This window comes from Paramormyrops kingsleyae, chromosome 17 (genome assembly GCF_048594095.1).
Source record: "Paramormyrops kingsleyae isolate MSU_618 chromosome 17, PKINGS_0.4, whole genome shotgun sequence".
NCBI classification, from domain to species: Eukaryota; Metazoa; Chordata; class Actinopteri; order Osteoglossiformes; family Mormyridae; genus Paramormyrops; species Paramormyrops kingsleyae.
In genome coordinates, this window is record NC_132813.1 from 8092332 (window position 1) to 8119347 (window position 27016).

A 27016-nucleotide genomic window follows, 5' to 3' on the forward strand; every position below is an offset into this window, starting at 1 on the left:
AAATTACATTTTAGACACTGCTCACTGGTGAGTTGTGCTATTTTTAGAACAGGTCCGCGGGTGACTCATGTGATCTTTGGGGGCATCCTGGTGCCCGCAGGCACCATGTTGGTGACCCCTGATCTAGGATGTCAAGCCTTGCGCGTGTTTTCTTTTGCACTCACATCTTTATTGACCACTGAATTTAGTTGCATATACATATACATCTGTGCATGTATTTTGTTTTCTATATGAAAATTCTAACTGGAGAATTAACACTGGGAGTAAAAAAATAGAAAGTGTACAGTGTGGATTTGCAGCTGCTGTCCACCAGTATGCTGGAGTCAATAGCATACAAATCACTGGCATAGTTGCTGACTGCGGGGTGGGAATGGTGAGATGCACAATTAATTAAATAAGTCTGTCAGCACAGAGAATTCCTCTCCATCTGCACCGAAGTATTTTATCTGCCATACACTGTTGTTAATGGGTTATATGTCAGTGGGAATTTGTAGTGTCATCAGTAAAGCGCTTTGGTATGTAATATATTGGAGGCAATGGGGCATCGTTTTTACCCCCCCCCCCCCCCCCCGAGATTTTTGCATGGGCTTATCAGCTGAACTGCCACTTTGTGGGGGGAGGTGAATTAGCCGAATGATAGCTGGGGGGGGGGGGGTGGAGGATGGGATAGGGTTGCCGGGTGATTTTCAGAGTATGCTTTTTTCCATCAATATTGTCCCCTAACCACCCACGCCCCCTCGACAATTTTTAGCAGCAGCAAGAATAGATAGGGGGTTGTGAGACCAGTGTCTTTTGGGGGGTCTTCAAAAAAAATGTTTGTGAAGCCTACAACAGGGAAATAGTTAGGAAGCTTATAGTAAGTCAAGGGTCACCCCTCCCCCCCCCCTCCCGCCCACAAAGTATTAGCAGGAAAACCAGTTTTTTGTGTCTTTCATTCAGTTACTGCATATTTGAAAATTATCGCTGTGCAAATCTTTCATCTATAAACACAAACAGAAATTGATTCGGCTTGCCGGCAATTCTTGAGACTTGTTCAAGTCTGATCTCTCATAGCATCTCGCAAGCACTGTAACCGCAAGTGGGGGTTGACGACGTCGACGCCATTGTGGTAACAAACATATAAAAGATGCTGAATGTGGAGATTCCTATCCAATGCCCCCCCCCCACACCCCATCTAAGACCATTGCTGCATCATGAATAGATAAATTGCAATTTGTCTTCTCCAAAGAACAGCATCTACATACGCCCTGCGAAACAAAGGAACAGGCAGCATTTCTTAAAGATAAGAGGACGGCCAGCTTCCTGAAGAATGAGAGGTTGCTATCGGTCACCTGGAAGGGTGCCTTGCACTCGAATCTCCAATATAATCTTATCAGAGAAATCGAAGCGTTATACTTCATCGATGGCATGCACAAAACCCTTTACAAAAATTAAATAAAAAATAAACTCAACTCATATTCCAACCATTTATCCTGGACAAGGTCACTAGGGTTCTGAAAGCTACAACAAGCAGCACATGACAGGAGGTGAGGGAACAGCCTAGTCTATCACAGGGCACTCACACTACGAGAAAGATAGATAGAACTGTTAGACATAACTACAAGCCTTTAGACCGGGGGTGGTGAACCTGACCCATGGAGGGCCGCTGTGGGTGCAGGTTTTTGGGATGACCTCGCAATCAACCAATAATAAGAGGGCTCCAGGACTGGAGTTGAGATCCACTGCTTTATTATTGGGTGATTGAAAGGTCATGCCAAAAACCCACACCGGCCCTCCATGGATCAGGTTCCCTACCGCTGCTTTAGACTGTAGCAAGAAACCAGAGAATCTGGAAGAGAGCTGCCCTACACTGGGAGAACATTCATTTGCCCGAAAATGTTCTTCCTTATAATAAAGTGGAATGGATAGTTAAGCTACCTACTGCAGTACCTTAGAATTATTCTGGGCTTGGCTCAGCTGTGTGGTATGCGAGCAACACGGCTGCAGATTGGAACAAGCAGGTGGTGAAGGCTAACCAACGAATCACTGAGGCCGACCACCCAAACTTGGACAGTGTCTACTCCAGCCGACTGATGAAGGAGGCTAGAGTCATCGCCATGGACACTACACAGCCAGACCATCATCTGTTTACACCATTACCATCTGGTGAGCGGTTCAAGGCAATCAGACAAACAGAATGTGAAACACTTTATTCCCCAGATCTGTTTTGTCCATCTCCCCTCCCATTCTGCAAACTGATCAACATGTCACATCTCGGGAAATATTATAAATAGAGTTGCAAATACCACAGACTCAGTGTACTTTAATTTATTTCACTGCATAATTTATAGAATCCCCTGCTCAAATTGTTACTGCTTCTGGTAACATTTCACTTGAGGGGGCACAAGTAATGAAGTATTACGCTCTGACTTTCTTACTCTGTATTAATAAAACACAAACTAAGTCTAAGTTACATACTGATCTCATGTTCGTTCGTCATTAATGAAGTGTAACGCATCTTTTATTTCAAGCAGTTACTATATTTGTTACTATGTCTGTTAATTCTGCAAACCTTTGTGAACTACTGAAGAAACCACTGCAGTACCAAGTAATGAATAACATAAATATAATACTGATCTTATGTTTGTTCATCATTAATGAATTATGATGCATGTTTTATGTCAAGTTTGCTACTATATTTGTTCATTAATTGTACTTTGTCGAATTTATAATATGAGATTAATCGACATAACTAGAATCCCATTCAGCATGTTCATTGTCCTGTATTCTGTGCTTCCAGGGATTGGACCAAAGCTCACTATGACCTGGTACTGGGATAAGCACTTATAGATGGTGGAAGGAAGGATGAATGGATGAATAAATATCAAAGGTATTTGAGCATTTAATTCACACTCCTGGAAAATACTACCATGCTGTACTTAAAACTAGCCATGGCAGAAAATGCACCACAATCAAATAGTTCCATAATGATTTGTATAAAAAGGTAATACAATTCAATTGTAGACCAGTAATATTTTAGATAAAAACATCAGCTGAGTATCTACATGCGTTTAACCTTCTGTCTCACGTCATTGTCATCTGTATGACGAATTGAACCCATTGCGAACTGTTCTGTTCCTAGAGGAAGTGAAGTAAATAAGAACAGATTCGATGGGCTTCAGTTCAAGGACAGTGAGATAAGTGTCAGGAGGGCCTGTAATGCTATGGAAAGAGTTCTGCTCAAATAGCAATTTGCAGTCAAGTTACCCACATTTGTTAAGACCGGACTGGCTAAATCACCGAAGAGCATAAGCAGCATGTTCTGTGTGAACCATTAAAAGTTCAAGACCCTTATTTATATCCACACAATCAATTTCCAACCTCTTGCTCCGACTCTGTCGAATGCCAGCAGTATGCAGAAATTAAACTATACACTCCAGCAAGGTCTCCGTGAAGCTTTGCACATCATATTTAAGCATCAGGGCCTTTTTCATGCATTTTAATCCGCTGTTTTACATATATACACACAAACAATCAAACAGAAGTAGGAGAAGTAGCACACAACCACTTGGTGTGTTTTGAACATCCTGAATTTGTTTACTGGTGTTGCTGCTTTTTATCAGAAATCTTTTACTGGAACTCAGGCTTGTGTTTTAATAATTATTACTAAGAGTTTCTTTATGTTGCACAATCTCAGACAGCAGGAGCCTATATGCTGGTTTCTCATACATCACATCACATCACACAAAGCTAAACATATTACATCAACTACCCATAATGCTCAATCCTTCTAAAACGCTTTCAATATTCATGAATACTAATATATATTACAGCAATCCAAACACTAGCTACAATAAAATTGCAAATCTCATTGATTTGATTCAAACTGGAACTGCTTTGTCGTCGTATTTCCTTTCAGCAGTTTTTGTTCTGAAGCATTATAATTTTCTTCAGGGGTGATTCTAGGATTTCACTCTTGGGGAGGTGGGGGGGGGGGGGCTCAGCCACCAGTTGGGTTGCCAGTTTCAATATGAAGAAATATGGGACAGCACCCACCGGGGCCCTAACAAAAAAAATAAAAATTATCCCAGTGAGGGGGCTAAACAGATTTAGAAAAATCATTTTTATGAGGGCATGGACAAAAAATATGGTGGCTGATGATATATAGGGCCTATAATTGCCTATACTCTTCTGATTAAGGTGGGCAGTCTCCTGACAAAAGTGTGTTTACATTTACATTTGTTTATATCGTCTGGGTACTTGATCTCCTGTTGGAGGGCGAAACAATTTAATTTCCTGCTGCACCAGCAGATTAAAATAAATGCAGTGTTTACAGTTCAAGCAAACAGAGCAGCAGCCACGGACAGCGTTGTCAAAGAGGGTAACTGACCTTGGACCAGTAGTGTCACAGTTTCCCTTTGCATCTTTTGGAGGTCACAGGTGACAGACCCAGTGTCATTCTGCTCCGCACTCTCAATGACAAACTCCCAAGCAGTGAGAGACGGCGTTGAGTGGTTCACCGCGTGGAATCTGTCACTGCTGCCGAGGACGCCGTGCTGTGCCGAAATGGTCAGCGACACACTGCCGTTCAGCAGCCATGACATGACGTCCCAGAATGCAGTGGTGCTACAGTTGAAGCTAGCTCGGGAACCATTGACCACAGTGGAAAGTTTGGGCTCCAGCTGCATCGAGCCCAGTGCTTCTGGTAACAGAAGAAAGGTGTTTTAGCACTAAGAGAGCAAAGATACCAACCACTAAACAGAAAATATCCATGCAGGATATCTGTTACACATACTGAAAATCAATATACATTTTTTTGCTTGGAAAAGGTTATGACAAACACTGTGTCAGGATTATGGGACATACCAGGTATTGGTGATATGAGTCAAAACACAGTGATTTAAGAATAAGACAAATAAATAACTTGAAAATTATGAGCCTGATTCAAGTCCACCGCAAAGTACATTTATTGCAGTAGTAGCAGTGATGTTGCAGTCATACATCCCTTAACAACAGGGCTACACTCTGAGAAATGTGTCGTTAGGCAATTTTATAACAAGGCATAAGACATTATAGCCATGTCTATTATCATTATGAATGCTTTATGAAACTCTCATCTATAATGCACTATAGATACCTTCATAATGCAGTACAAAGCATCCTTAATTCTTATGCCGACCGTTGTAATGCATTATGGAGGCACCTAAAGTGCATTATAAATGAGAAGTTCAGTTTATGAAGTATTATAATCAACATTATAATTCCTTATGACTGTCAGTAGAAGATGCTGTAATGCTTTATTAATTATGACACCAACCGTTATATGCCTTATGAAGGTATCTGTAATGCATTATAGATGACAGCTTACAAGTACCACTTTTTATGAGAAGAAAGAGTACACTCTAAAATAACAATATCAAGTACAGTATTATCAGGATTGGTCCTTGTCTTGTCCTGTTCTGGCCTTCTCCCCATTTGGCCAGCAGGTGTCGCTCAAGATCCCGTTTTTCTTAGTTTGGTGCTGGTTTCGTTCTCTAGTGTGTTCCCCTGTTCCCTGGGCCACCACATGGCTGAATGGGCTGAGCGTGTGTCTGACAACTGTGCTCCCCGACTGTCGAAGGTAGTGGCCAGACTCCGCCTTATTAGCCATTTGGAGCCTTGTTCTCCCTTTGCTAGTTCTTGTGTTCATGGTTCTGTTGTTTCTTGTTTTCATGCATTTGTTAGTTTTCCCTACTTGTTCCTCATTTTGTAGTATTTACTATATCCCAGCTCTTTGTTCCTCCTAGTGTTTGAGTCCTTAGTGATTGTAACCTTCACCTGTCTCTTGTCACTTCTAACAATTGATTCATTGTCAATGGCCTGCATCTGTCTCTTGTTTGTTGCCTAGCCTTGTCTTATGTGTACATACATACCTGCCCCTGTTTTGTTCCTCAATTAGTCATTATATGTGCTGCATTGCGTTTGGGTCTGTGTATCCCTTGCGTGTCTTTCCGGAACCCACTTTTGTAAGTAAGTTTTTTTCTCGTGTCTTTAGTTATAGCTTGTTTAGTTCTAGTTTTATCTCCTGCTTTTGTTTTGACCCCTCGGGGTCCCTTCTGTTCTCGTTAGTTTGTCCGTTCCAAATAGAACTCCTTGTTGTCCCCATGCCACACTGTGGATTGTCCCTTCCATCATACCACGCCGTAACACAGTATAGTAAATACATAAACCAGTAAAATAGTTGTTTATTATCATTATCAATTATTGTGTACTGTACATAATTGAATTTATTATACTTTTACGTGACTGGTAGCGCAGTAGGTTTGTTTAAAGGCAAGTCAAGGCAATGCAAGTTTATTTATATATATAATTTTATATTATATCTTCAAACACATAGGTCATTCAGAGTGCTTTACATAGATACATCATTTTATATACATCAGTAGGTGATAAGAATTTTTCACCTCCGTTATGATCTTAAGGGACCACTGTCGTATATGCAGTCTGTCGCTGGCAGAAGTTGAAAACCGGAGAAATGGTCATGATTAAAAACCTAAGATCATTTGCACTGGAACGTTTGTGAGAAGGAGGCAAACCTCAAAAAACATTACAAAGACGGAACCAGAGCCAAAAATGAACCACAACCGTGGGGTCGTAAGGAACACCGAACCAGATCAATTTAATCATATAGATTTAAAAAGACTTAGTGCTTAGTAAGATATGTCTCTCCAGCCCAGAATCTCTCTGCTGCCCCGATGTTGACAAGTAACAGATTAGGGTCCAAAATGGAAACTAGGACACTGGGGATTTGTAGTTTAGATAAACGAGATCTGTCTAATTACCCAGCCTGCTCTAGGCACCCAGGCGCTGTGTGGGTGACAGGGTACGTAAGGCGAGGAGGAAATGGCATGCTCTTTGTTTAATTGTATCCTGGAGAGAGCTACTTAGATTAGTCAAATGCAAAGTAAAGTGTGGGTCTTTTGACAAGGAAGGGGCGATAAAAAAATACTCACTTGTTCTGCATTATTCACTTCCCTATATAAACTATTACACAGTTTATTTTCACCTCTGGCACACTAATTGACTTTCCAAAGAAGAAGATTATCATTGTGTGCCGTATCATGTTTGAGTGTGCCATGCGATTCTGCACCTACAGCGGGTTAGGCCTCTGTGCCTGTGATCAGAAGATCAAATCCATTCCTCGGCAGAGTAGTCATATATCTGTCAGGCCCTTAACCCCTCAAAGTGCTTACCTTGTGCTCTGATCTCAAGATTCACTCTCACCAATATAATGCTTCAAATGTCTATTCAATATGCTTCGCGTGCAAGCATTTCCATACAGTACAATTAGCTCTTTGCTGTTAAGCAGATTAGAGTTTATGCAGAGTGATGACTGTAAAGCATATTATTGTCATGTCTGGAAGCCAAAGAACTTGAGGGCAGGTATCAGGAAAACAAATAGGGGCTTTATTGAATAATACTAAAGCAGGGAAACAAAACAGGGGTCAAAACAGTAAGGTTTAGCATAGTGAAGGGCACAGGCAACAAGAGAATAGATATTAATGACCGGACTGGGAACGATGACACAAATAGGGACAAGTGGCTTGTGAGAGGCAGCTGGGAGTGATTTCCACACGAGGGTTTGGAATGAGAGGCAGCTGGGAGTGATTTCCACACGAGGGTTTGGAATGAGAGGCAAGACAAGAGGGGTAAGCGAGTAACAGGCGTGGCTGGTTTGGGAGGAGACAGACAAGGATTGACAATAATTATAATATGTAAAATATAATGGTTACTTCTTAACAATTTACTTGTTACAGCAATTACAACAATTGTAACAATTAAGTTCAGAGTGATGGAAATTACTCTCCAGCACACCCAATCCCCTCACCTAAGCTCTGGTCCAGGAAAAGGATCAAGATGAGAATCGCACGCATGATGTCAAAGCATCGCTCAAAGCTGGAAAAAAAAACAGGTACAGATATGAGCAACTCAGCTAGGCAGCCATTCCAGAAAGCTACATACCCACCCATGTGAAGGGAGTTACACAAGTACAAGCATACATTTCTGAGGATTTGGGTACCGTTCTTGGTCGCTTAAGGACAGTTCTAGGCCGGGAAGTGTACAAGTTTAAAGGCAGCGTTTCAGCCAGTGGGGATAGCAAAAAATCTGACCCAATCCCTTTCTACCGACAGAAGTAAATAACACAGAGTCCAAGATCTGGTGGTAATTAATCATTAAATCTCACAATACCCCGATTGATCTAAGAATCCTCTAGAACTACTCATATTACTTGTCTGTAGCTCCACTGCTCTATTCCCAACTCAACATAAATAGATACTATATACAATAAATTCACTTGCTTCCTTCTTTGTCCATATGCGATACTCAACAGTGACATGCTTTTTAGGTAGGTCTTCCTTCTTTGCTTTGGGAAAAAGCTATTTTGTTGCAAATTGAATAAGGGCCTTCACACTTGCCCTGACCTAAAGAAACCTGAGGCTTTTCGGCAGAAACAAATACCTATCGGCTTCGTTGAAGGTGCTGTTATTGAAAACAAATAACTCATGTAAGACTGTGTTTCACGGAGACCTTAAAGTTTGAGTGTTTTGCCGACCAGACAGAAAATGCGTAGGCTTTCTGGTCATCTGTATTGATGTTCTCACTTGTAAAGAAACCTCCAGAATGTGAAGTTCCACAAAATTTAGGGGTTCATATATAGTTCTCACTTTGAAACTCCACCCAGACACTTGGCAGCAAAAAGAGAGCTTCCATCAGGATAAGATTAACTGTGAGAGAAAAATGGATGGTACTCGTAAAGTAGCTCAAAGTAAAACACCTTGCTTTATTTTTCTTGCAAGAACATAAAACACTCTTCCGTGAGAGAAAGGGTGACCTACGCTGACTTTGTGTTTTTCAGAAAATCACCCAATGAGACTTATATATTATATATTAAAAAGAGTAATTAAGCTGAACTATGTTTTATATGAACGGAAATACAAAGGCATCTTGTCACTAACAGTGAGACACAAATAAGACAGCCTTCGATTTGATCTCCTTGCATACATTATGCTTACATTCTACACAAAAGTATAGAGCTTTTAGATGTTTCACTCACATAACTCCAGATCTTTGAGGAAAAACCAATCAAAAGATGATCTGTGATACCAATCCAAGCGGGACCTTGTTTAAGTTTCATATAGTTTTCTGACAGCTCACAGACGCCTTGCCACAATCCAGAGTCTTTTCTCTCATGTTAATGCTTAATAGCGATAAGTGACTCATCAACACAATGTTCCTGTTTGACTGGACCCCCAGCTTTCTCACATGTATCAGGACACAGTATCGTCCTTGTAAGGAAAGCCCTTGGGCGTCTCTATATCGTACTTACTTTGTCAGTCAATGTGGGCCTTATACTAAAAATACATTTTTTCAGGACTGCCTTTTTTGACCCGACTGTTATATTTTGAAAATCATTAGACGAAACATAATCTGGGTCAAACAGCACAGGATTACACCCGAAAGCACAATGGCTACGTCAGACTAAAGCAGAGACATATTATTCACACATGCTACATCTGTCCTCTTACTTTAAAAAATCTACTTCTCAGTTTTTGTACATCAAAAATGCATGTTTTTTTGTTTTGTTTTTTTAAAAGACATAAGCCAAAGAGAACAATCACTAACAAAATTTTATTGAAATTTTCTTTACACCTAGGGGTACGTAAAATCACTTTTTTTTATTTGACAAAGTGCATACAACAGTTTCAACAGTTTGTGCATTTGGATGAAAACACATTCTCAGTGGACTATGGCATTTATAAGGTAGTCAGCCAAATATTTTAAAACTCTTCCCTGCTTTTCCTTCTCTCTGCGTTAATGCGAGTGCATTCAAGCAGAACTAACAAAGATGGGGCTTTTCCTGCGAGCCGTGGGTGGGGAACCTGATGAATCCAGGCATGATCTAAGCAGCAGTAATGCATCCCATCAAGCAAACTCACTGTACTACAGTGTGCAAAACTGCAGTACAAATTTTTTCAAAGTTATCTACAGAGAGATCTATTTCTAGATTTCATTACAATGCTTCTGTATAACATTCACGAGAAACGTTCGTACGGCAGCCTAGGCAGTAACTTCAAGGTGGTGAGTCTGCGTTAACCTTTTGCTATTACTATTGTTAAGCAGCAAATAAACAGTGAAGGTATGATGTACACTGTACATTATGGCTACAGATACTCCTGTTCCAGACTCTTAGTTTGACTGCAACAAAACTGCATTCGCTTACACTGCAAGCAAAACAATTTCTCAAAGATGTTATTTTTTCACAACTAAATAAAATCCACCTACATTTTATACCTGTATATGTCTAATAGTACATAAATCGGCAATCAATCTGAAATTATGTGAAATTAAAGAAAATATGCTGCAGTTTGGATACTTGTTTAAAAGGCTGCTGGATAGAAATTTTAAGAGACAAGCAACATCAGAGCTGAAGTTATAAGATCAGTTCGAACATTCATTCTGTATTTTCTGAGATGATAATAATTATAATGGTATGGTATGGAAATGGCTCTCGCTGAGGAGCTGGTGTGCAGTACGGTCATGTGCACAATGTGGTCTTCAAGGTCTGACAGTGGCGTGACGGGATTTTCCTTCTGAGCAAAGGAAAGGTGACAAGGTGGTGACATGGCATGGGGGGGGTTGATGGCTGAAAGGTCATTTCTGGCAGGGGTGGCCTCTCCTAACTGGAAGAGAAAAACATCATAAAACCAAGGTCACACGCAAAGCTTTGAGCGCCGCACACCAGGCCCCCCAGCCCCCAGCACGCGCTGCCGACCGCGTTTTCCACCCGCAGTTTGACACGGTTGTTTTGCTCCTTGACTCCACCAGACAGGCACAGAGTCCTGTAACGAATACGGCGCTGGAAACGATGGAGAGACCGGCGATGCACGCGGCTTTGAAGATTATCTCGACCGCCACGGGAGGAAAGAGATATTTATGAGATGTGATTAAAACTGCAAATTTAGTCTCGGAGGCATTTTCCTGCCGCCTGCGCCTATCAGAGGAGCAAATTTGAGGAAACTTTTCGGTAAATACGCCGGTGCTTGCTGGTCTGCTTCATTAATCTGACCAAGCTCCTTCGCGAATAGGAGCACTGGCAAAGACTAGGACTACAAGAGCAGGCATGACCCCAGAGCGTGGTCCTGATACTGTCATCCCACGGTGGGTACAGGATTTCCAGCTCTTTCAATCCGCCAACAGCATCAGCAAAAATGAGAGGATGCTAAGGGAGTCAAATCACGGTGTTAATTACGTTAAATGGAACATTTCGGTAGAATGAGAACCCAGGCACGGCTGGTTGGCCAGGTCTGAGACCAGAGACCCCTGCGTGAGACTAATTTAGTACAATCTAGAATTGAAACGTCCGTTCATGGATTGAAAAGGGAACTAGACAGAGGACTCTTGGGCAAAGGCCTACTGGTTTAAGGCCTAATGAATTGGAAAGCTTGTTAGCCGTCTCAGGGCCACGGTCAGGCTCTGTCGTCGCATAGGGTGCACAAAGGTGAGTCAGAACATGGTAACGAAACCAAGGTGCGTCGCAACATAGCTTTATGAGTTTGAGTACTGCTTACACAGCCCCGAATGTTCCCTTACTGTGTACACACAGATAGTGCTTCATGTATTATTCGCAGCCATAAAGTATTGTTTCAATACAATACAATGACTTAGAATGTTATACGAGTGAAGAAATGGCACAACAAATGGATATCATGAAGTAGGTATACAGTATATCTTGTACAGTAATCAAGTAATGTGCCATGTGGTCCGAAGGAAGAAAAAAATATATTAAGGTTTTACTTCAAGGGGTGTAAAGCAGAAATGACTGTAGTGATACTGCAATAATGTGCTAAACACGTCATGTACTTGTCTTGCTTGCATGCAAGATTCCCTCAAAAAATATATATCTGGCAAACCAGATTTACATATGTTTATACAGGCACGTTTATCATCTTTTTCTGTGTAGATTAATTTCATTTAACACCACCACACTCACATATAAATTCCAGTAAATACATTAGCTGTACCGGCATAATCCCATGCCGCCACCTAGTGGTCAAGTAGGGTAGTATTTTCAAAAATGGGTTTTCTTACCTTTACAATGCATAGACGAATATGAATTCTAGTCCTGCTATTAGTCTGCTTCATCCTGTTGTTAAAAAAAAAGTTTTATCAGGATAGAATACATATAAAGGCAGGTGAACATGTTGATGTTTCGATACTTTAAAAAGTCAAACATGAGTATCGCAAATAATGGCTGTTATTGAGCAAGAACATTGGTTAAAAAATAGCCTTTGTGTCATATTGCCTATAGGAAGGGACAGTCTTTCTGCATAAGAACATCATGAGCTGCTCTAGAGAAGCAGGTTGTGCGATATATTCAACTGGGCTACAACCAACTAACACAAATTTCCCTCCAAGCAGTCAATGAGGTCCAGCTTTGAATCTATTCGAAGGCTGCCTGCCATTTCTACCTCCGCGTCTGCCCCTTCATCTTCTTCCTCCTTGCCAGGAGTAGAGAGAGAAAGAGAAGGATTGTGGTAACAGGAGAAAAGTAGAATAAATGGATGGGTTAGTGTATGAAGGGATGGAGAGTTTGTTGGTCAAATCGATGCGCTTCAGTAAGTACCAAAAGAGAAGATCAAACTTGTTAAGTGGGGGGGGGGGAGGGTTAGCCCCTGAATTAACACAGAACTTAATGCAGAATTTCATTCAACCAATGACATATCGATAGCAGTGACGACATTTATAAGACTGTGGTGAAAAGGTGAGATTTAACTCCACCAGCCCACATTCATACCAAGGAAACTTGAGGTCAGTGCGAACTGAACCGGGCCCCAGGTGTCTACTTGGTATGGAAGCTACTTCTGGAAGTGCCATGTTAAACAGTAAAGAACAAAAAATGAGTTTCAAAGTTCTTGGATCATTCCCAGGACCCTAGGAGACCTGGGACTCCATTCCAGCACCAAATTAAACTGTGCACCAGCAAACCCGTCAGGCGTGCCTGTGCTCACGCTTACAGTGTCACTTCTCCATGCCATTGATGTTTTATGGCCCAAGGAAATAGTTTTAAAAACCAGTCGTGAAATAACCACATTAAGGGCTACTGTACAATCACAACAATCTAGAATAAACATACAGAACCAATTATACAGAGACAATGAAAAGAACTGTTTGAATGCATCCCCAAATCTATACATTTAACTTGTTAGCTGCTGTAAATCACACCATGCCACTAGCTAACAAACATGGTTATATACGAAATATACCTCTGACACTGGGGGTTCTTCTTCTTCCTACAGAAGGGGATATTTTTTACCCATTGAAATAAATAAATGATCTCAATTGAAAATAAACACTAACCACAGACTCCAGTCATATGATAGATAGAGTTTAACTGTATGTTCTGCATGTCACTGTGAATAAGACGGGAGAGAATGAAATAAGTCATTGTATATCCACCAATGGGTCAAGCGCAATGGGTCACAATCCATGCTGCACAAGTGAGTAGGTTTCATGTGCCTTTAGGGACACAAGGTCACCATGAAGCTACCTCACTGATCAGATCCTCTGGCTCCTGTGTTGGAAATGAAGGGGGTTGGGGGAAGTAAAAGAGGAGAGGGAAGAAAAACGATAAAGCCAGAGTACAGGTGCACAAGGAAGCGTGGGGAACAATGCTTGATGATAAGTTACAATGTAACTTCTTGATGATGTTACAATGTTATATCATCCATGACCAATATACAATAGGTGTCAGTCAAGTATCCTTAAAGTGGCATCTGGATCTTGTGGTTCCTGACATTCTAGACTGTGGTCTGTCAAAGAAAGGCTGGATAATGTGTTCAGTATGAAGGCTGGGGGAGCCAGGGTCAGATAGTCTGCAATACAGATCTGTATCTCTGCCACTGGGAAGGGGGGGGGGGGCTTTTACCACGTCTCAGTCTTAGTAGCAGAGCTGCTAAGGATTGAAAAATGGACAGAACAACCAAAGACAGGGACGCAGGAGAGGTAGAGCTATGTGCAGAGATGATAGAGTGTGACGAAGACTGAAAAAAAGAAAGGATGGAATGGGCCTGAGCTCAACAGTAAAATACAGAGATCTACCTTAAGTTGCTGCAGTTCTTAGTCTTCCTGGAAGGCAGAGGGGGCCGTGTCAGCAGAGCATACGAACGTGGAGAGAACGCGGGACATGCACTTAGGGAAGAAACAGACAACGGAATGCAGGTGGGGGTTCGAGAGGAGAGGAAATGGGCACTAACTATGAAGTAGGAAAAACACAGGGTTAGACGGGAGGAAGCACAGGCTGAGAAGCCTTGGCACAAGAACACAGAGCAGTGTTCATCTGAACCAAGGACTTGACCACGCAAGAGACAGCTGGGAGAGAGGAGGGAGAGAGCGTTACGGTTTAGAGTCCAAGTTACCTCAGACACACACAGGTCCTCTTCTCCCTTAAGAGAAAACAAACGATGGAATGGAGGAAAAGAAAGTGTTTAGCACGCATGGAAATGGCCGATGGGCGCAGACAACCGCAGTCGTAACCATGGGGACTATCTCAAGGTCATGTACGTATGAAATGCATTCTGGGCACTGATGATGCGGTAAATATCAGTGTCAAAGCATAACCAAAAATATGAACAAAGGGACAAACAGACGCCCCTTAGCTCCTGCAGTTCGTTTTTGTCCTCCGTAGAGGACATTATGTTTTTTCCCGTATGTCTTACACAATACATGCCACTCCATTAAGTCCTGCTGTTCCTTAAAGGGGACAATTAGCATTTCAATCGGACATCTTATTGTGGAGTGTGCTTTTTACCACTCCCAAACTTCCATCTATCCATCCATCCATCCATCCAACCATCCATTTCTTGTACCAGCTTGTCCTATTCAGGGTTAAGGGGGTCTGAAGTCTATCCTGGACACCATGGGCACAAGGCAGGGCACCAACCCATCACAGGGCACCAACCCATCACAGGGCACGCACACACACACACACACACACACACCACTCGCACACACAGTCACATCTATGGACAAGTTGGTAACATCAATTCAAATTCAAAAAAACTTTTTTTTCCCCCTGGATCTCAGGAAGATATCGGACTTTTGAAAATGCGTAACTGGTTCACACTCCGAAGTGTGAAGCATTTTCCCCATATCTCTCCTGTAAAACTATCCAAATTTTAAAAATTAAAAGACACAACATATTCAGCAAAACATAAACATTCAAAAAAAGAAAACCAAACCTAAAAAACAAGCCACACTGCCCTTTTTAAGTTTCTTTTCACAAATAAAATGAATTTTAAATGATACATACTGCAACAACACAGCAAGATATGATGTTAGTGGGAATGTTTGTACTAAATATTTGATTAATTCAAAAATGTGTTCATTTTGCTAAGAAATAAAACTACTGGGGGGAGAGATGGTTGTTAAGGTGGTAAAGGGTGTCACAGCTTTCATAAAACACAACAAAACCAGTATACCTCTGACACTGGTTGATCGTCTTCATCCTATAAAGGAATGTCAACTTTACTGATCAAGGACATGATGCTCAAAGGCACTGAGTGGTAAATTTGCCATATAACTCATGTAATTCAGTCTACTGCTTAAATACTGGCAAGCACAGCTTTCAAACAATGTATCTACACTACATACAGTGCACAGAGAATGTCTAGGAATGTTTGTTTCATTCTGTGAAAATGTTGCAGATTTATTCGTTTCATAAAGAAACTTCATTGACAATGACAAGCAATGTTTAACATATCTACACAAATCTTCCACACAGACAAGGGCCATCATTTCTTTGCCTGACTCATTCAGTTCTGCGGTTGTAGTCATTGGCTCCCGAAGGGATACTGAACACACATATTATTGCAAAAATGTTACTAATTAAAAAGCACCCAATGAGACTGCTCATCTATTAACTTTTTAACTCGGATCTGCTATTTTAGAATATAATTTGGGTTTTAATTTATTACTACTTGACACTAAAGTTTTACTTAAAACTACTGGTTGTTTTTAATGCGATACATTTTTTGTGTACAAATGAATAAAATAATGACTTTTGTTATAAAACCAATAAATCTGCAATATTTTTACTGAATTTAGCAAGTGTCAAAAGATTTTCTGTGAGCACTGCTTTTTGCACATAAATTGCAATTAGTAGTATAAACTAGTGATTTTACATCATACACAAACTTAACGAGGATCTAGTCTTCAGTCAGCAATGTTCACGTATCTTTTGAACTTCCGACTTTAGCCGGAGATGTCCTGCATTTTTCTTCTCGTTTGCCACCTTATGGGTTTTTGCCAGTTTCAGTGTGGCAAAGCTTTGCAGGGTGGCATCACCATCTCTTACGAGTTCACATCCATCCCACTCTTGACTGTCAGAGGTCATTAGCACAGCGAGCTAATTATATCCCTGGCTGTGCAGTTTTTCAGACTGTGAGTTTCATGGAGGATACAATTTCAAGCCCTGGTCAGTCCATTCTGGCTTTACTGGTGCAGAACCATAAGCACTTAATATTGATGGTTGCTGTAATTCAGTACTGTAAACAGTCATTTGAAAAAAGTGATTCAGAGATTTGCTAAGCTACATCTGCTGAAAGAATTCATACATCATAGTAGACAACCAATATTAAATATTATTATTACATACCTCATAGCTATTAAATATTCTGATATTAGAATAAACAGCTTATTTATCACACATCATGGGTATCGTCTGGGTAATGTTGAGGTATGTTATACACGTGCAGTGTGAGACTTTTAGATATCATCCTATCTCAGAGTCAGCAGCCAGCAGAGACGCACAAGGACGGGCCTATCTAGGACAAACCTTACATTCCACAGTGGCACTTAAGACAGCTGTCTAGTCCAGTCCGTGCCAGAAAATAAAATCCAGAGGAGTTGCTTTTTTTAATGCCGTCCTATATATCAGATAAACCACTGGACAACAGACATTAATAGAATACCTTCGCCTCGTCCTCCTCTTCATCCTGTAAATGACAGTAGGGGCACGATTAGTCCCGTCTAAATGTAGTGAAGGCAGATGTAAACTTTGAAATACACGGTGGATGGGATTTATTGCGTGGTGTCAGTCATAATCTGGTCTAACCCAATAAAAAGGCTTAATCTGGTCAGTGATTGACAGCATATTTTAATCCCACCCACCATGAGATTCTAGTAGCTTGCTAAGATTCCCCTGCACGGAAGCATACCTCGCTGAAACCGGTATGATTATGGCCCAAACATATCACGTTGAATATTCCTTCCTTTTTCACCCATCCATCCATCAATCACATAGCACAAGCATACACTACGAACCATTTAGAGACACCAGCAAACCTAACAGCATGTCTGTTCACTGCAGAAATAAAACCCCTAATACTACAGAGAGAACCTGCAAACTCTACACACACATACAGAGCATGAAAGATTCAGTCCCGACCCTGACATGATGACGGGAGCGTGACCCTATTAGACCCCTGCTGTTCCCCCGGGGCAGTGGTGGCCTAATGGTTACAAAAGAGTGTGTGTGACCGAAAGGTTACTGGTTCAGATCTCCACCCAACAGCATACCACTGAGGTACCCTGAGTAAGGTGCCACCCCCAAACACTGCCCCCCAGGCGCTGAATTAGCTGCCCCCTGCTATGTCACATAGGGGTTAAACGCAGAGGACACATTTCATTGTTGTGTGCTGTGGTGTGTCAACAATGGCCGTTAATCACTTTCTTCTTTTTTCAATTCTATATTTCAGTCATGGTGAGGCGGAATATATAACTTCAAAATGGTCTTTCACATCACTCAGACACACAAGACTTGCTGGCTATTACAACAGAAATTGAGAATTTAGACAGATTGTATAAATGTTATCACCTTTTCATCTTGCCTGGGGGTTTTCTTCTAAAAAAAAAAAAAAAAAGAGAAAAATCATCAGGTCAAGGTCTGTGGGCAACATCAAAGTAGATCTGACAGTAAACCCCCATGTGAGGGGGGGGGGGTTAATTAAGCTTACAAGACAAACACACTGCATTCTGCTTTATTCACAGATCAGGTGACTTGGCGGGGGGTGGGGAGTGACAGAATAATCACCAGGACCCATGTCAATGTCGCATGAAAATAAAATGAGTTAAAGAGCAGGATGAAAAAGGAGTTAAACATCCCAAAGCTGTGGGGGGGGGGGGAAATGGGTGAAATTATTGTCAGGTGAGTTAGTGGGTTGCATCACCGATGTCAGAAGAGCAGGGATTTCAGGCGAAGACCTTGAGGGGGAACAAAAATATGAGACTGTGAGCATTAAAGGAGTTTTCTAGCGGCTGGGTGGGTTTTGGTCACAAGACACTTTTCTGTCAGCGAATTACAATCTGCGCCGTAGGCTCCTCTGCAGTCACATGCAGCCCCGGGGCCTCGCCCTCGCTCGCAGCCTTCGTGTCCTCCAGGACGGCCTCCTCGTCTCCGGCCGGCCCTTCGACCACCTCTGTGGGCTGCTCCGGTTTCTGAGGTGAGGCGAAACAGCGGCCCGTGAAGGAACGCCACGCCGTGCCCGGCCTCCCGCAGAGCGCCACGACGGGGAAGGGGTCCCTACTCAGCCGACGCCGAATCCAAGTCAGAAAACGCTCGGAACACCCAGGGGAATCAACAGAACCGAGAAAGGAACCCGATGTTGTATAACGGCATGTACTGTAAAACAAACGCTACTGCTAGGCCAAAAAGCCATGCGGTCTGACGCCATCTTACAGGTTACGCTCTGTGGCCCTTTCCTTGGTAACACAATTTTGAAAGTGAGATGTTATAAGTGGCCCCATCTGTGCTCGATCGCCTGTTCACCGAAACAGTTTTAGCAGAAGATCCTTCGACTGGCATGTTTTAGCTGGTATGCTCATTAATTATGAACACTATGTAGCTAAATATGCTATTGTAAGACAGTTGACCCTCAATGACTGAGCCATAATGACTAATACTCAGAATGTTACAGTCTTTAAGGGTGATTATTTTTCATAAGTACAACTAGATCGTCTTGAAGAGGTCCGGAAAGTTTACCTTCTCTGTAGCCAAATTGGGTGTTTTTGTCTTAGTGAAAATTTGATTGTGAAAGGTTTGATTTTATGAGAACTGCAAAAGCCAATATACCGATCGGCAAAGGAAATAATACATATAGTTTCTCGGCAGAAAAACGTCACTTCTGTATTTCTTGGTAGTCGTCATATTTCAATTTTAAACTAAATCGCTATATTTCAGTGCATTCTCCTCATAGCCTGCTGCATACGCATCACATACTTCTAGATGACAAACTCACTAAAACACAACTAAACCAGGTTGCTGAGCATATGTGCCGAGAACTCAAAGCCAAAACGAAAAGAAATCAATCTGACTCAGGAAAACTACAGTCTGTTGGCCCACCCTTCATAATTCGTGATAAGACAGCGGGGATAAAAAAGTCTCAAAAGATGGAATCAAACAGAACAACAACAACAACAAAAAGGACAGATGGCAATACAGGAAGTTGAAAGGTAAATTATTGGTTCATAATTTACAGCTGACTCATTGTGTCTGTACTGCATATGTAGGCTCCTGTTTCAGGGGCACTGTCAGTTTGTGCAGCTTTACCCCAAAACTCCATGATTTAGGGCCACAGGGTCCCTTAACTCTCTCAAAGCAGGATTTCTTGCTTAGCTGGATAACTTGTTGGATTTAAGGTAGACTGGGTTAAATTGCCTTTACCTTTGTCCACTTACATGTAGCTCAGACTACCTTAAATCCAACAAGTTATCCAGCTAAGCAAGAAATCCAACTTTGAGGAACACCCCCCTGGTTTTCGACAATATAGTATCATATGTCTGTGAACAAACAAATGAAATTGCAGGGATTTCATAGATCAATCAATAAAAAGATTCATTTTCTTAGGGTTAGTCCCCAAGTATTGAATTATGTTCTAGACTAGCTCATAATAAGTTTGATACGTTATATCCACCTCTCCTGGAGCCGGTCGAGGGGTTTGCGTGTTCCAATGATCCCAGGAGCTAAGTTGCCCGGGGCTTTATGCCCCTGGTAGGGTCACCCAAGGCAAACAGGTCCTGGGTGAGGAACCAGACGAAGTGCGGCTCACAAGACCCCTTATGATGAAAAAAATAGTGGAATCACAGCTACCCTCACCTGGACACAGGTCACTGGGGGCCCCCCCTGGAGCCAGGCCTGGGGGTGGGGCTCGATGGCGAGCGCCTGGTGGCCAGGCCTGTACTCATGGGGCCTGGTCGGGCACAGCCCGAACAAGGCACGTGGGTCCCCCCTCCAATGGGCTCACCACCCATAGGAGGGGCCATAGGGGTCGGGTGCATTGTGAGCTGGGCAGTGGCCGAAGGCGGGGACCTTGGCGGTCTGATCCTCAGCTGCAGAAGCTAGCTCTAGGGACATGGAATGTCACCTCTCTAATGGGGAAGGAGCCTGAGCTTGTGCGCGAGGTTGTGAAGTTCCGGCTAGACATAGTCGGGCTCACCTCGATGCACAACTTGGGCTCTGGGCTCCTCGAAGAGGGTTGGACCCTCTTCCACTCTAGAGTTGCTCACGGGGAGAGGCGCCGAGCGGGGGTGGGCATACTTATTGCCCCCTGGCTGGGCGCCTGTACATTGGGGTTTACCGCGGTGGACGAGAGGGTAGCCTCCCTTCGCCTTCAGGTGCGGGGACGGGTCCTGACTGATGTTTGTGCTTATGCACCAAGCGGCAGTCCAGATTACCCACCCTTTTTGGAGTCCTTGGAAGGGGTGTTGGAGAGCACTCCTCCTGGGGACTCTCTTGTTCTACTGGGGGACTTCAATGCCCATGTGGGCAATGACAGTGAGACCTGGAGTGGCGTGATTGGCAGGAACGGCCCCCCCGATCTGAACCCGGGCTGCCGGGCTTCCTTTTAAGGGCTGTTCGGTCCCTGTATGACCGGTGCCAGAGCTTGGTCCGTATGGGCGGCAATAAGTCGGACTTGTTTCCGGTGAGGGTTGGACTCCACCAGGGCTGCCCTTTGTCACCGATTCTTTTCATAGTTTTTATGGACAGAATTTCTAGGCGCAGCCAGGGCGTTGAGGGTGTCCGGTTTGGTGACCTCAGGATCAGGTCTTTGCTTTTTGCAGATGATGTGGTTCTGTTGGCCTCATTGGACCGTGACCTTCAACTCTCACTGGAACAGTTCGCAGCCGAGTGTGAAGCGGCTGGGATGAGAATCAGTACCTCCAAATGCGAGACCATGGTCCTCAGCCAGAAATAGGTGGAATGCTCTCTCCGGGTCGGGGATGTGGTCCTCCCCCAAGTGGAGTAGTTTAAGTACCTCGGGGTCTTGTTCACGAGTGGGGGGATGATGGAGCGGGAGATCAACAGGCGGATCGGTGCGGCGTCCGCAGTGATGCGGGCGCTGCATCAGTCTGTCATGGTGAAAAAGGAGCTGAGCCAAAAGGCAAAGCTCTCGATTTACCAGTCGATCTACGTTCCTACCCTCACCTATGGTCACGAGCTGTGGGTAGTGACAAAAAGAACGAGATCGCGAGTGCAAGCGGCCGAAATGAGTTTCCTCCGCAGGGTGGCTGGGCTCTCCCTTAGAGATATGGTGAGGAGCTCGGTCATTCGGGAGAGAGTAAAGCCGCTGCTCCTCCACATCGAGAGGAGCCAGATGAGGTGGTTTGGGCATCTGATTAGGATGCCTCCTGGACGCCTCCCTGGTGAGGTGTTCCGGGCATGTCCCACTGGGAGGAGACCCCGGGGAAGACCCAGGACACGCTGGAGGGACTATGTCTCTCAGCTGGCCTGGGAACGCTTCGGGATTCCCCCAGAGGAGCTGGATGACATGGCTGGGGAGAGGGAAGTCTGGGTTTCCCTGCTGAGACTGCTGCCCCCGCGACCCGACCTCGGATAAGCGGGAGAAAATGGATGGATGGATGGAAGGATGTTATATCCATGTTGTTAGAGTACTTAACATACCTTACGTGTTGTTGGCTGTTGGATTTAGGAAACACATTACAATTTTAAGCATCATTTATACTCCTATTCAGATATGAGTTGTGTTAGCTATTTTAACCGTCTTCGGTGGGTTAAGAAAAATGGTCTAACCTTTGATCCTGGGGGAGCAGGAAGACCCAGAAATTCAAAGACTTGATTTTCCTCCTTGGCATCAAAAAATGTATCATAGTCCTGCAAAAGAACAACAAACAAAGTTTGTGTTGCCATCACTTGCTGCCTTATTATACTTAATACTTCTTGATATACTTTGGTAATTCAGTCATTCTTTTTCAGTTGAGACCTCTTCGTTGTCTAAATCCTTTTTGTACAAGAAATCACTTTAGTTTGGTAGGCTCCAAACCACCTACTATTAGAGAGGTACCTCTGATACCTGCAAAACCTCAACCTGGAGTCAGTCTACCATTGCATTGCTCTTCTTGCTTTCCAGCCAGCCTTTCTGCGTGAACATGAGGCCAGGCGAGCGCCTCTCACCCCACAGTAGTCCTCCCCATTAAAGATTTGCGGGGGCAGCGGAATCCCATTTGTGGGCTTCTTCTCCCCTGGGACGTTCTCCCTCATCCATTGGCGGTTCTCCTCGTTGGATGCAATATCCAATTGCATGTATTCGATCTTCAGAGCCTCCAGAAATCCCACTACATCCTGTTGCTTCTTTTTGATCTAAGAGAAAACCACAACAGAGCCAATGCAAGAGCTTGTCTTTGAATCGACTGTCCATGTACTGTGAGTTTGCGCATGAGGAAGCAAGATGGCCTAAATGAGAGTATATTGTCTTCCAAAACCAATTAGCTAGTACTGGGTCAAAGTAGGAGCCCATCTCAGGACACACAAGGTAGGGGGCACCCAGGATGGGCTGCCAGTTCAGTGGAGGGCACACCCTGAAAACATTATGGGCAATTTAGAGAGAGCAAATCAGGTATGCATGTTTCTGGACTGCAGAAGGAAACCTGTTTAATCATGGGGGGAACATGCAAACCTGGAGGCAGAATTCAACCGCCCCAGAGCCAAAAGCCATAGTACTACTCTAAATAATGCTATATTTTTAGCACTTGACGGAACACAAAGAATGATACACAAGTTAAATGAGAGCATTTCCAGCGTGGCCTCTCCATTATCACGCTGTTTAAATGCGAACCTAATTCTTTAATGAATTCGAGTACGTAACGACATGGTGGAAACTGGAACGAAAATCAGCCACAAAACGAATCCAGGCAAAGGCAACGGGGGAGGCTTTTTCACTGAGGTGCAAGTAAACATCCTCGGGCTGTTATGTTCAAACACTGGTTCATTCAAAACGCTTCTAGAAGTTTCTGATGGGAAAATACGTGCGCCTCCTAGGCAGATTGCTGTTGCAGGTTTGGAATGTGAGCTGAACGACAGCGGAGAGATATATAAGGAAACTCAAACACAGTATAACTATGCCAGCTCAGACCGGTCGCCCATGTTACTGTAGCTAATATTGGATACAGTTTAAAGAAGCCGTTTGAAGTTATAATTCCTCTTTAAATAGCATTACTTTTCACAATTGCACTGAAAATTGACTCCCCGCTACATTCATTGTATTAGTAGGTTGATTGTTCGCAAAAATATTGAGCATGTTTAAACGTCAAAAGCGCAATATCAGTTTAGTTTTATACCAAAAAATGCAGGCAGACAGTAGGTCCTGCTGTTTTAATAAAAGTTCTACATCCTTAAACGTGAAAGAGACAAGTTACATTAAAGTATAATAAACTGCTGAACTGCAAATACCTGCTGGTAAACGAAATGCTTATTTTCATCTAATAAATCTAAAATGTATATTGCTTACCGCAGTGGATCCTGATGAAGTAGCTAAATACACCTTAATGACCATTTTTGCAGATCTGCAAGCTTATAGATCGGGACGGTGAAGTGTTTAAACACAGACAGTCTCCCAAAGAAGGGGACTCACGCAGGACGCCGCTGCGGTCACCAGTCACCCCGGACTGGTCATTTAAATCCTAGAAGACGAACCTTCTAGTGGGATTGGTGGGTTTGTGTTTTGGGAGGGGAGGTTCAGAACCAGCCCGGTGATTTGCAATGTATGCTGTCTGTCGGGAAATACTGTAGTGAGTGAAGTTGCTTTGCGTCGCATGGAAAATGAATGTATTGGTCCAGACTATCATAGGAAACATGTCATGTAATTATTACTAGCTGATAAGCAGATGGTAGCAGAAATGAACAGGATAGGAGCAAAGCAATCAGAATCAAAATGTGACAAGACTACCTAATCAGTCTTTCAATAAAGTGAAAAAAGTTCTATCGTCTTACAAACGTCTATCATGCACTGATTTTAAAAATTCGACGGAATATTAATACATATTTGTGCGCATAATATCATTTCTTATGCGTAAAAGACAAAGAATATAATTTTTTCGGGACTTCGCAGTCTATCTACAATCTTGATAGTTTGCTTATGATATTTATCCTTACCAATGAATTCAATTTAGTTTCTGCACTTTATGACATTACATGACATCCTAATGTTGCTTGTTCCCGATCGTTCCTCAGTTATTATACTTGTATCTGGAAAGAAAACTTTAGTCTCGCATCCAAAGCGCAAACAATGCCGTTGTTTCAGACCGATCTCTTAGACAATATATTTACGTCATCATATAGCTCAGAATACAGCAGCCCTTCATCATCGGGCCTGCCCTAATGGAGGTTACGTCTGTGAGTGAATACTGATTTACATTTTCCGTCTTATATTTAGATTATTTTAGGTATGCTTTATTGGCATGGTCCGCCTGTACCAATTAAGGGAATAGTAAGGTCACTGTGCAGCACCTCAATCTTCCGACGCATTGTTTCTGCCAGCCTGCGCCAAATCAGGGAGCTGGGCAAACGGGTCGCTGAACCGGCTGCTGAAGTGTGTGCAGACTCGCCATGTGACCGTTGCAGTGTATCGCCTGGCCCCACCGCGCGCGCCAAGGGCTCCCTCTGCAGGCTTCAGCTGCTCAGGCCGGACCGCTTCTGCTTAGGAAGGAAGCAGGTAATGCTGGTCTGTACAGACAAAGGCTAATTAAGCGTCTTAGAGGACAACAGTGACCTGTAGCTATCCTCAAAAGTTTGAGACTGGCGTTGTACCTTAAGTAAAAGTGTCATAGTTACCACGGTAAGAAAGGGTATCCAGACTTTACACTTATAAAATGCAATCATTTTTGTATTGTAGGTACTGTCTTAATTACGAAAGTATAAATATTAATCTTAATCATATGACTGCAAATATTCAAATGGATATAAGCCCTCTTCAATAAATATGCAGTGTTATTTACTACTTGTCTTTTCCAGAGGTGGACATTTCAGGTCCAGAAATTAAAAATCCAAACCAGGATTTTGTTTCAACCCACCAGTTGAGCGTAAAGATTCACAGTCACAGAGTACCTAACTGGTTGGTTCAAACAAAGTCTTGGTCTGGATTTTTACTTTCTGGACCTGAAATGTCCGCCTCTGGTTTTTCCTGATTTGGCAAGTGGCAACCCGAGGTGGAAAGTATAGCTTGCCAACACGTCATTCTATTTGCTATCTTACCGCCTAATTTCAGAGGACCTATGAAGCCAAAGTAATGCACATTGGCAACTCTAGGCTTTTCACCCACGGGATGCAAGGTAGGCTAATAAGAGCCCAACCAGTCATTCATCCAGATAAATAAACTTGTCAAAAATAGTAAACACATTTTCAATAAATGATTAGTATACATTGATATAACATAAGCCACATTTTAAAAGTTAACTTTATAATATAATTTTATCTGCCTTGTAACTTTATCTGTTCCGCCCCCCCTGCGACCCTGAATAGGGCTTCAGAAAATGGATGGATGGATGGATGGATATAATATAATTTAATTTTATTCAACTCAGTATGTTAAAATACAATTTTCATCTGAACAGTAGGGAACCCCCTGCACCCCAGTAAAACCATCTATGCATAAGCAAAGTCTCATAATTTGAATATTCCTTAATGGGCCACAGAACCATTTTCATTTTATCATGGAATGTGTGCTTAAGAATTATTTCGGGTTTATATATATATATATATATATATATAATATATATATATGTTGTGCCGGAAATCTTGTTTTCTTTACTGCCTCCACTCCCACCACCAGTTGTGATTTAATAAATAAATACAAACAAAAACATGGGGTCGTGACTTAATGGCTGAGGAATAATGTGAGTCCTGAGGCTAAACCAGTTGAGAACTACTAACTTGAATTAAAAATCAGCCCTAGACCCCTAGACATTGGGGACCTCCATCCCCTCCCTGTGATAAATTGTAGGCCGATATGGGGGGATGGTCACTCCAGCCCTGCAGTGCCACAGGCTTTTCGACGGGCAGGTGTTTGAACTTGGGGGGGGGGGTGTCAGTAAATGTTGTGTTGACCCTCGAAAAGGGAGGCAATTTCAATTGTTCGGGCAAAGGGGGGAGGTGCTCAGACACCCCAGTCTCCCCTCCCCCCTGCACGTGTGTGCAGCCCAGGGAAAGAGAAGTCATACAAAAGAAATTATATACTACAAAAAGTATTCTCAAAATGACCACAAGAGGGAGTTAGTTATTAGTTATTAGTCAGACCATATTGATGCTTTTTCACATTAAAACCAAAACGTCTGAATTATCTTTTTTTTTCATTATTTTGACCACATAAAAGTATAACATATTTATTAACGTATTGCAGGGTAAAGTGCAAGAGTTGGATATCGTTTGAGCAAAATAAAGACATCTTTTGAGCAAATTTGTGATGTACTAATTGACTTTTTGTATTTTCCTACTATATTTATTAAGGAAATATCACGAAACTGGCATAACTGTGTTAAATAATTTGTATTTATATGTTTTTTACTTTCTGTGCGCAAACAGAACAGATGTAATAGGGCGGTACAAAGGCTTCACACTGCATCGTGAAATCTATCTCGTTTGCGGAGATTGTACCCTCTCCCAGAGGTTTCAACGGCACTCACTGCAACCCTGAATTTGATAACTAGCTGC

The 27016-nt window shown here is 42.7% G+C and overlaps 2 protein-coding genes across 47 annotated transcripts in view; both read right to left on the reverse strand.

Annotated features, from left to right (window-relative positions):
- LOC111844877 (immunoglobulin superfamily member 5-like) overlaps window positions 1–9480 on the reverse strand; it is a 36354-nt gene extending 26874 nt beyond the window's left edge. For 2 of the 3 annotated variants that reach the window (XM_023813740.2, XM_023813739.2), the window contains exons 1-3: window positions 9074–9480; window positions 7847–7914; window positions 4370–4681 (exon numbers count right to left, since the gene is read on the reverse strand). In XM_023813740.2, the coding sequence (XP_023669508.1) occupies window positions 4370–4681; window positions 7847–7892 (358 nt within the window). In that variant the 5' untranslated portion in view covers window positions 7893–7914; window positions 9074–9480. The remainder of the gene's footprint in view (window positions 1–4369; window positions 4682–7846; window positions 7915–9073) is intronic. The other variant, XM_023813741.2, reaches the window with a different exon arrangement.
- Window positions 9481–9629: 149 nt separating this feature from the next.
- sh3bgr (SH3 domain binding glutamate-rich protein) lies at window positions 9630–23984 on the reverse strand. 44 transcript variants are annotated; one of them, XR_002838487.2, is made up of 14 exons: window positions 23820–23984; window positions 22487–22672; window positions 22106–22186; window positions 21977–21991; window positions 18379–18513; window positions 17894–17920; window positions 16989–17012; window positions 15498–15524; window positions 14436–14462; window positions 14119–14145; window positions 13284–13591; window positions 12489–12518; window positions 12109–12163; window positions 10672–10700 (listed from the first exon to the last, which is right to left on the reverse strand). XR_002838487.2 is itself a non-coding variant. In XM_023813746.2 (13 exons), exons 1-12 carry the CDS (start codon window positions 23862–23864, stop codon window positions 12149–12151), a joined length of 639 nt encoding a protein of 212 aa, XP_023669514.2. In that variant the 5' UTR covers window positions 23865–23984; the 3' UTR covers window positions 10561–10700; window positions 12109–12148. The 44 variants fall into 44 exon arrangements, 28 of the variants coding, with proteins under 28 accessions (XP_023669513.1, XP_023669510.1, XP_072557839.1 ...); XM_023813746.2 differs by lacking the exon at window positions 14119–14145 and having other exon boundaries at window positions 10561–10700; window positions 13284–13310; XR_002838483.2 differs by lacking the exon at window positions 14119–14145 and having other exon boundaries at window positions 10639–10700; window positions 12419–12518; window positions 13284–13310.
- Between the last annotated feature and the right edge of the window lie 3032 nt (window positions 23985–27016).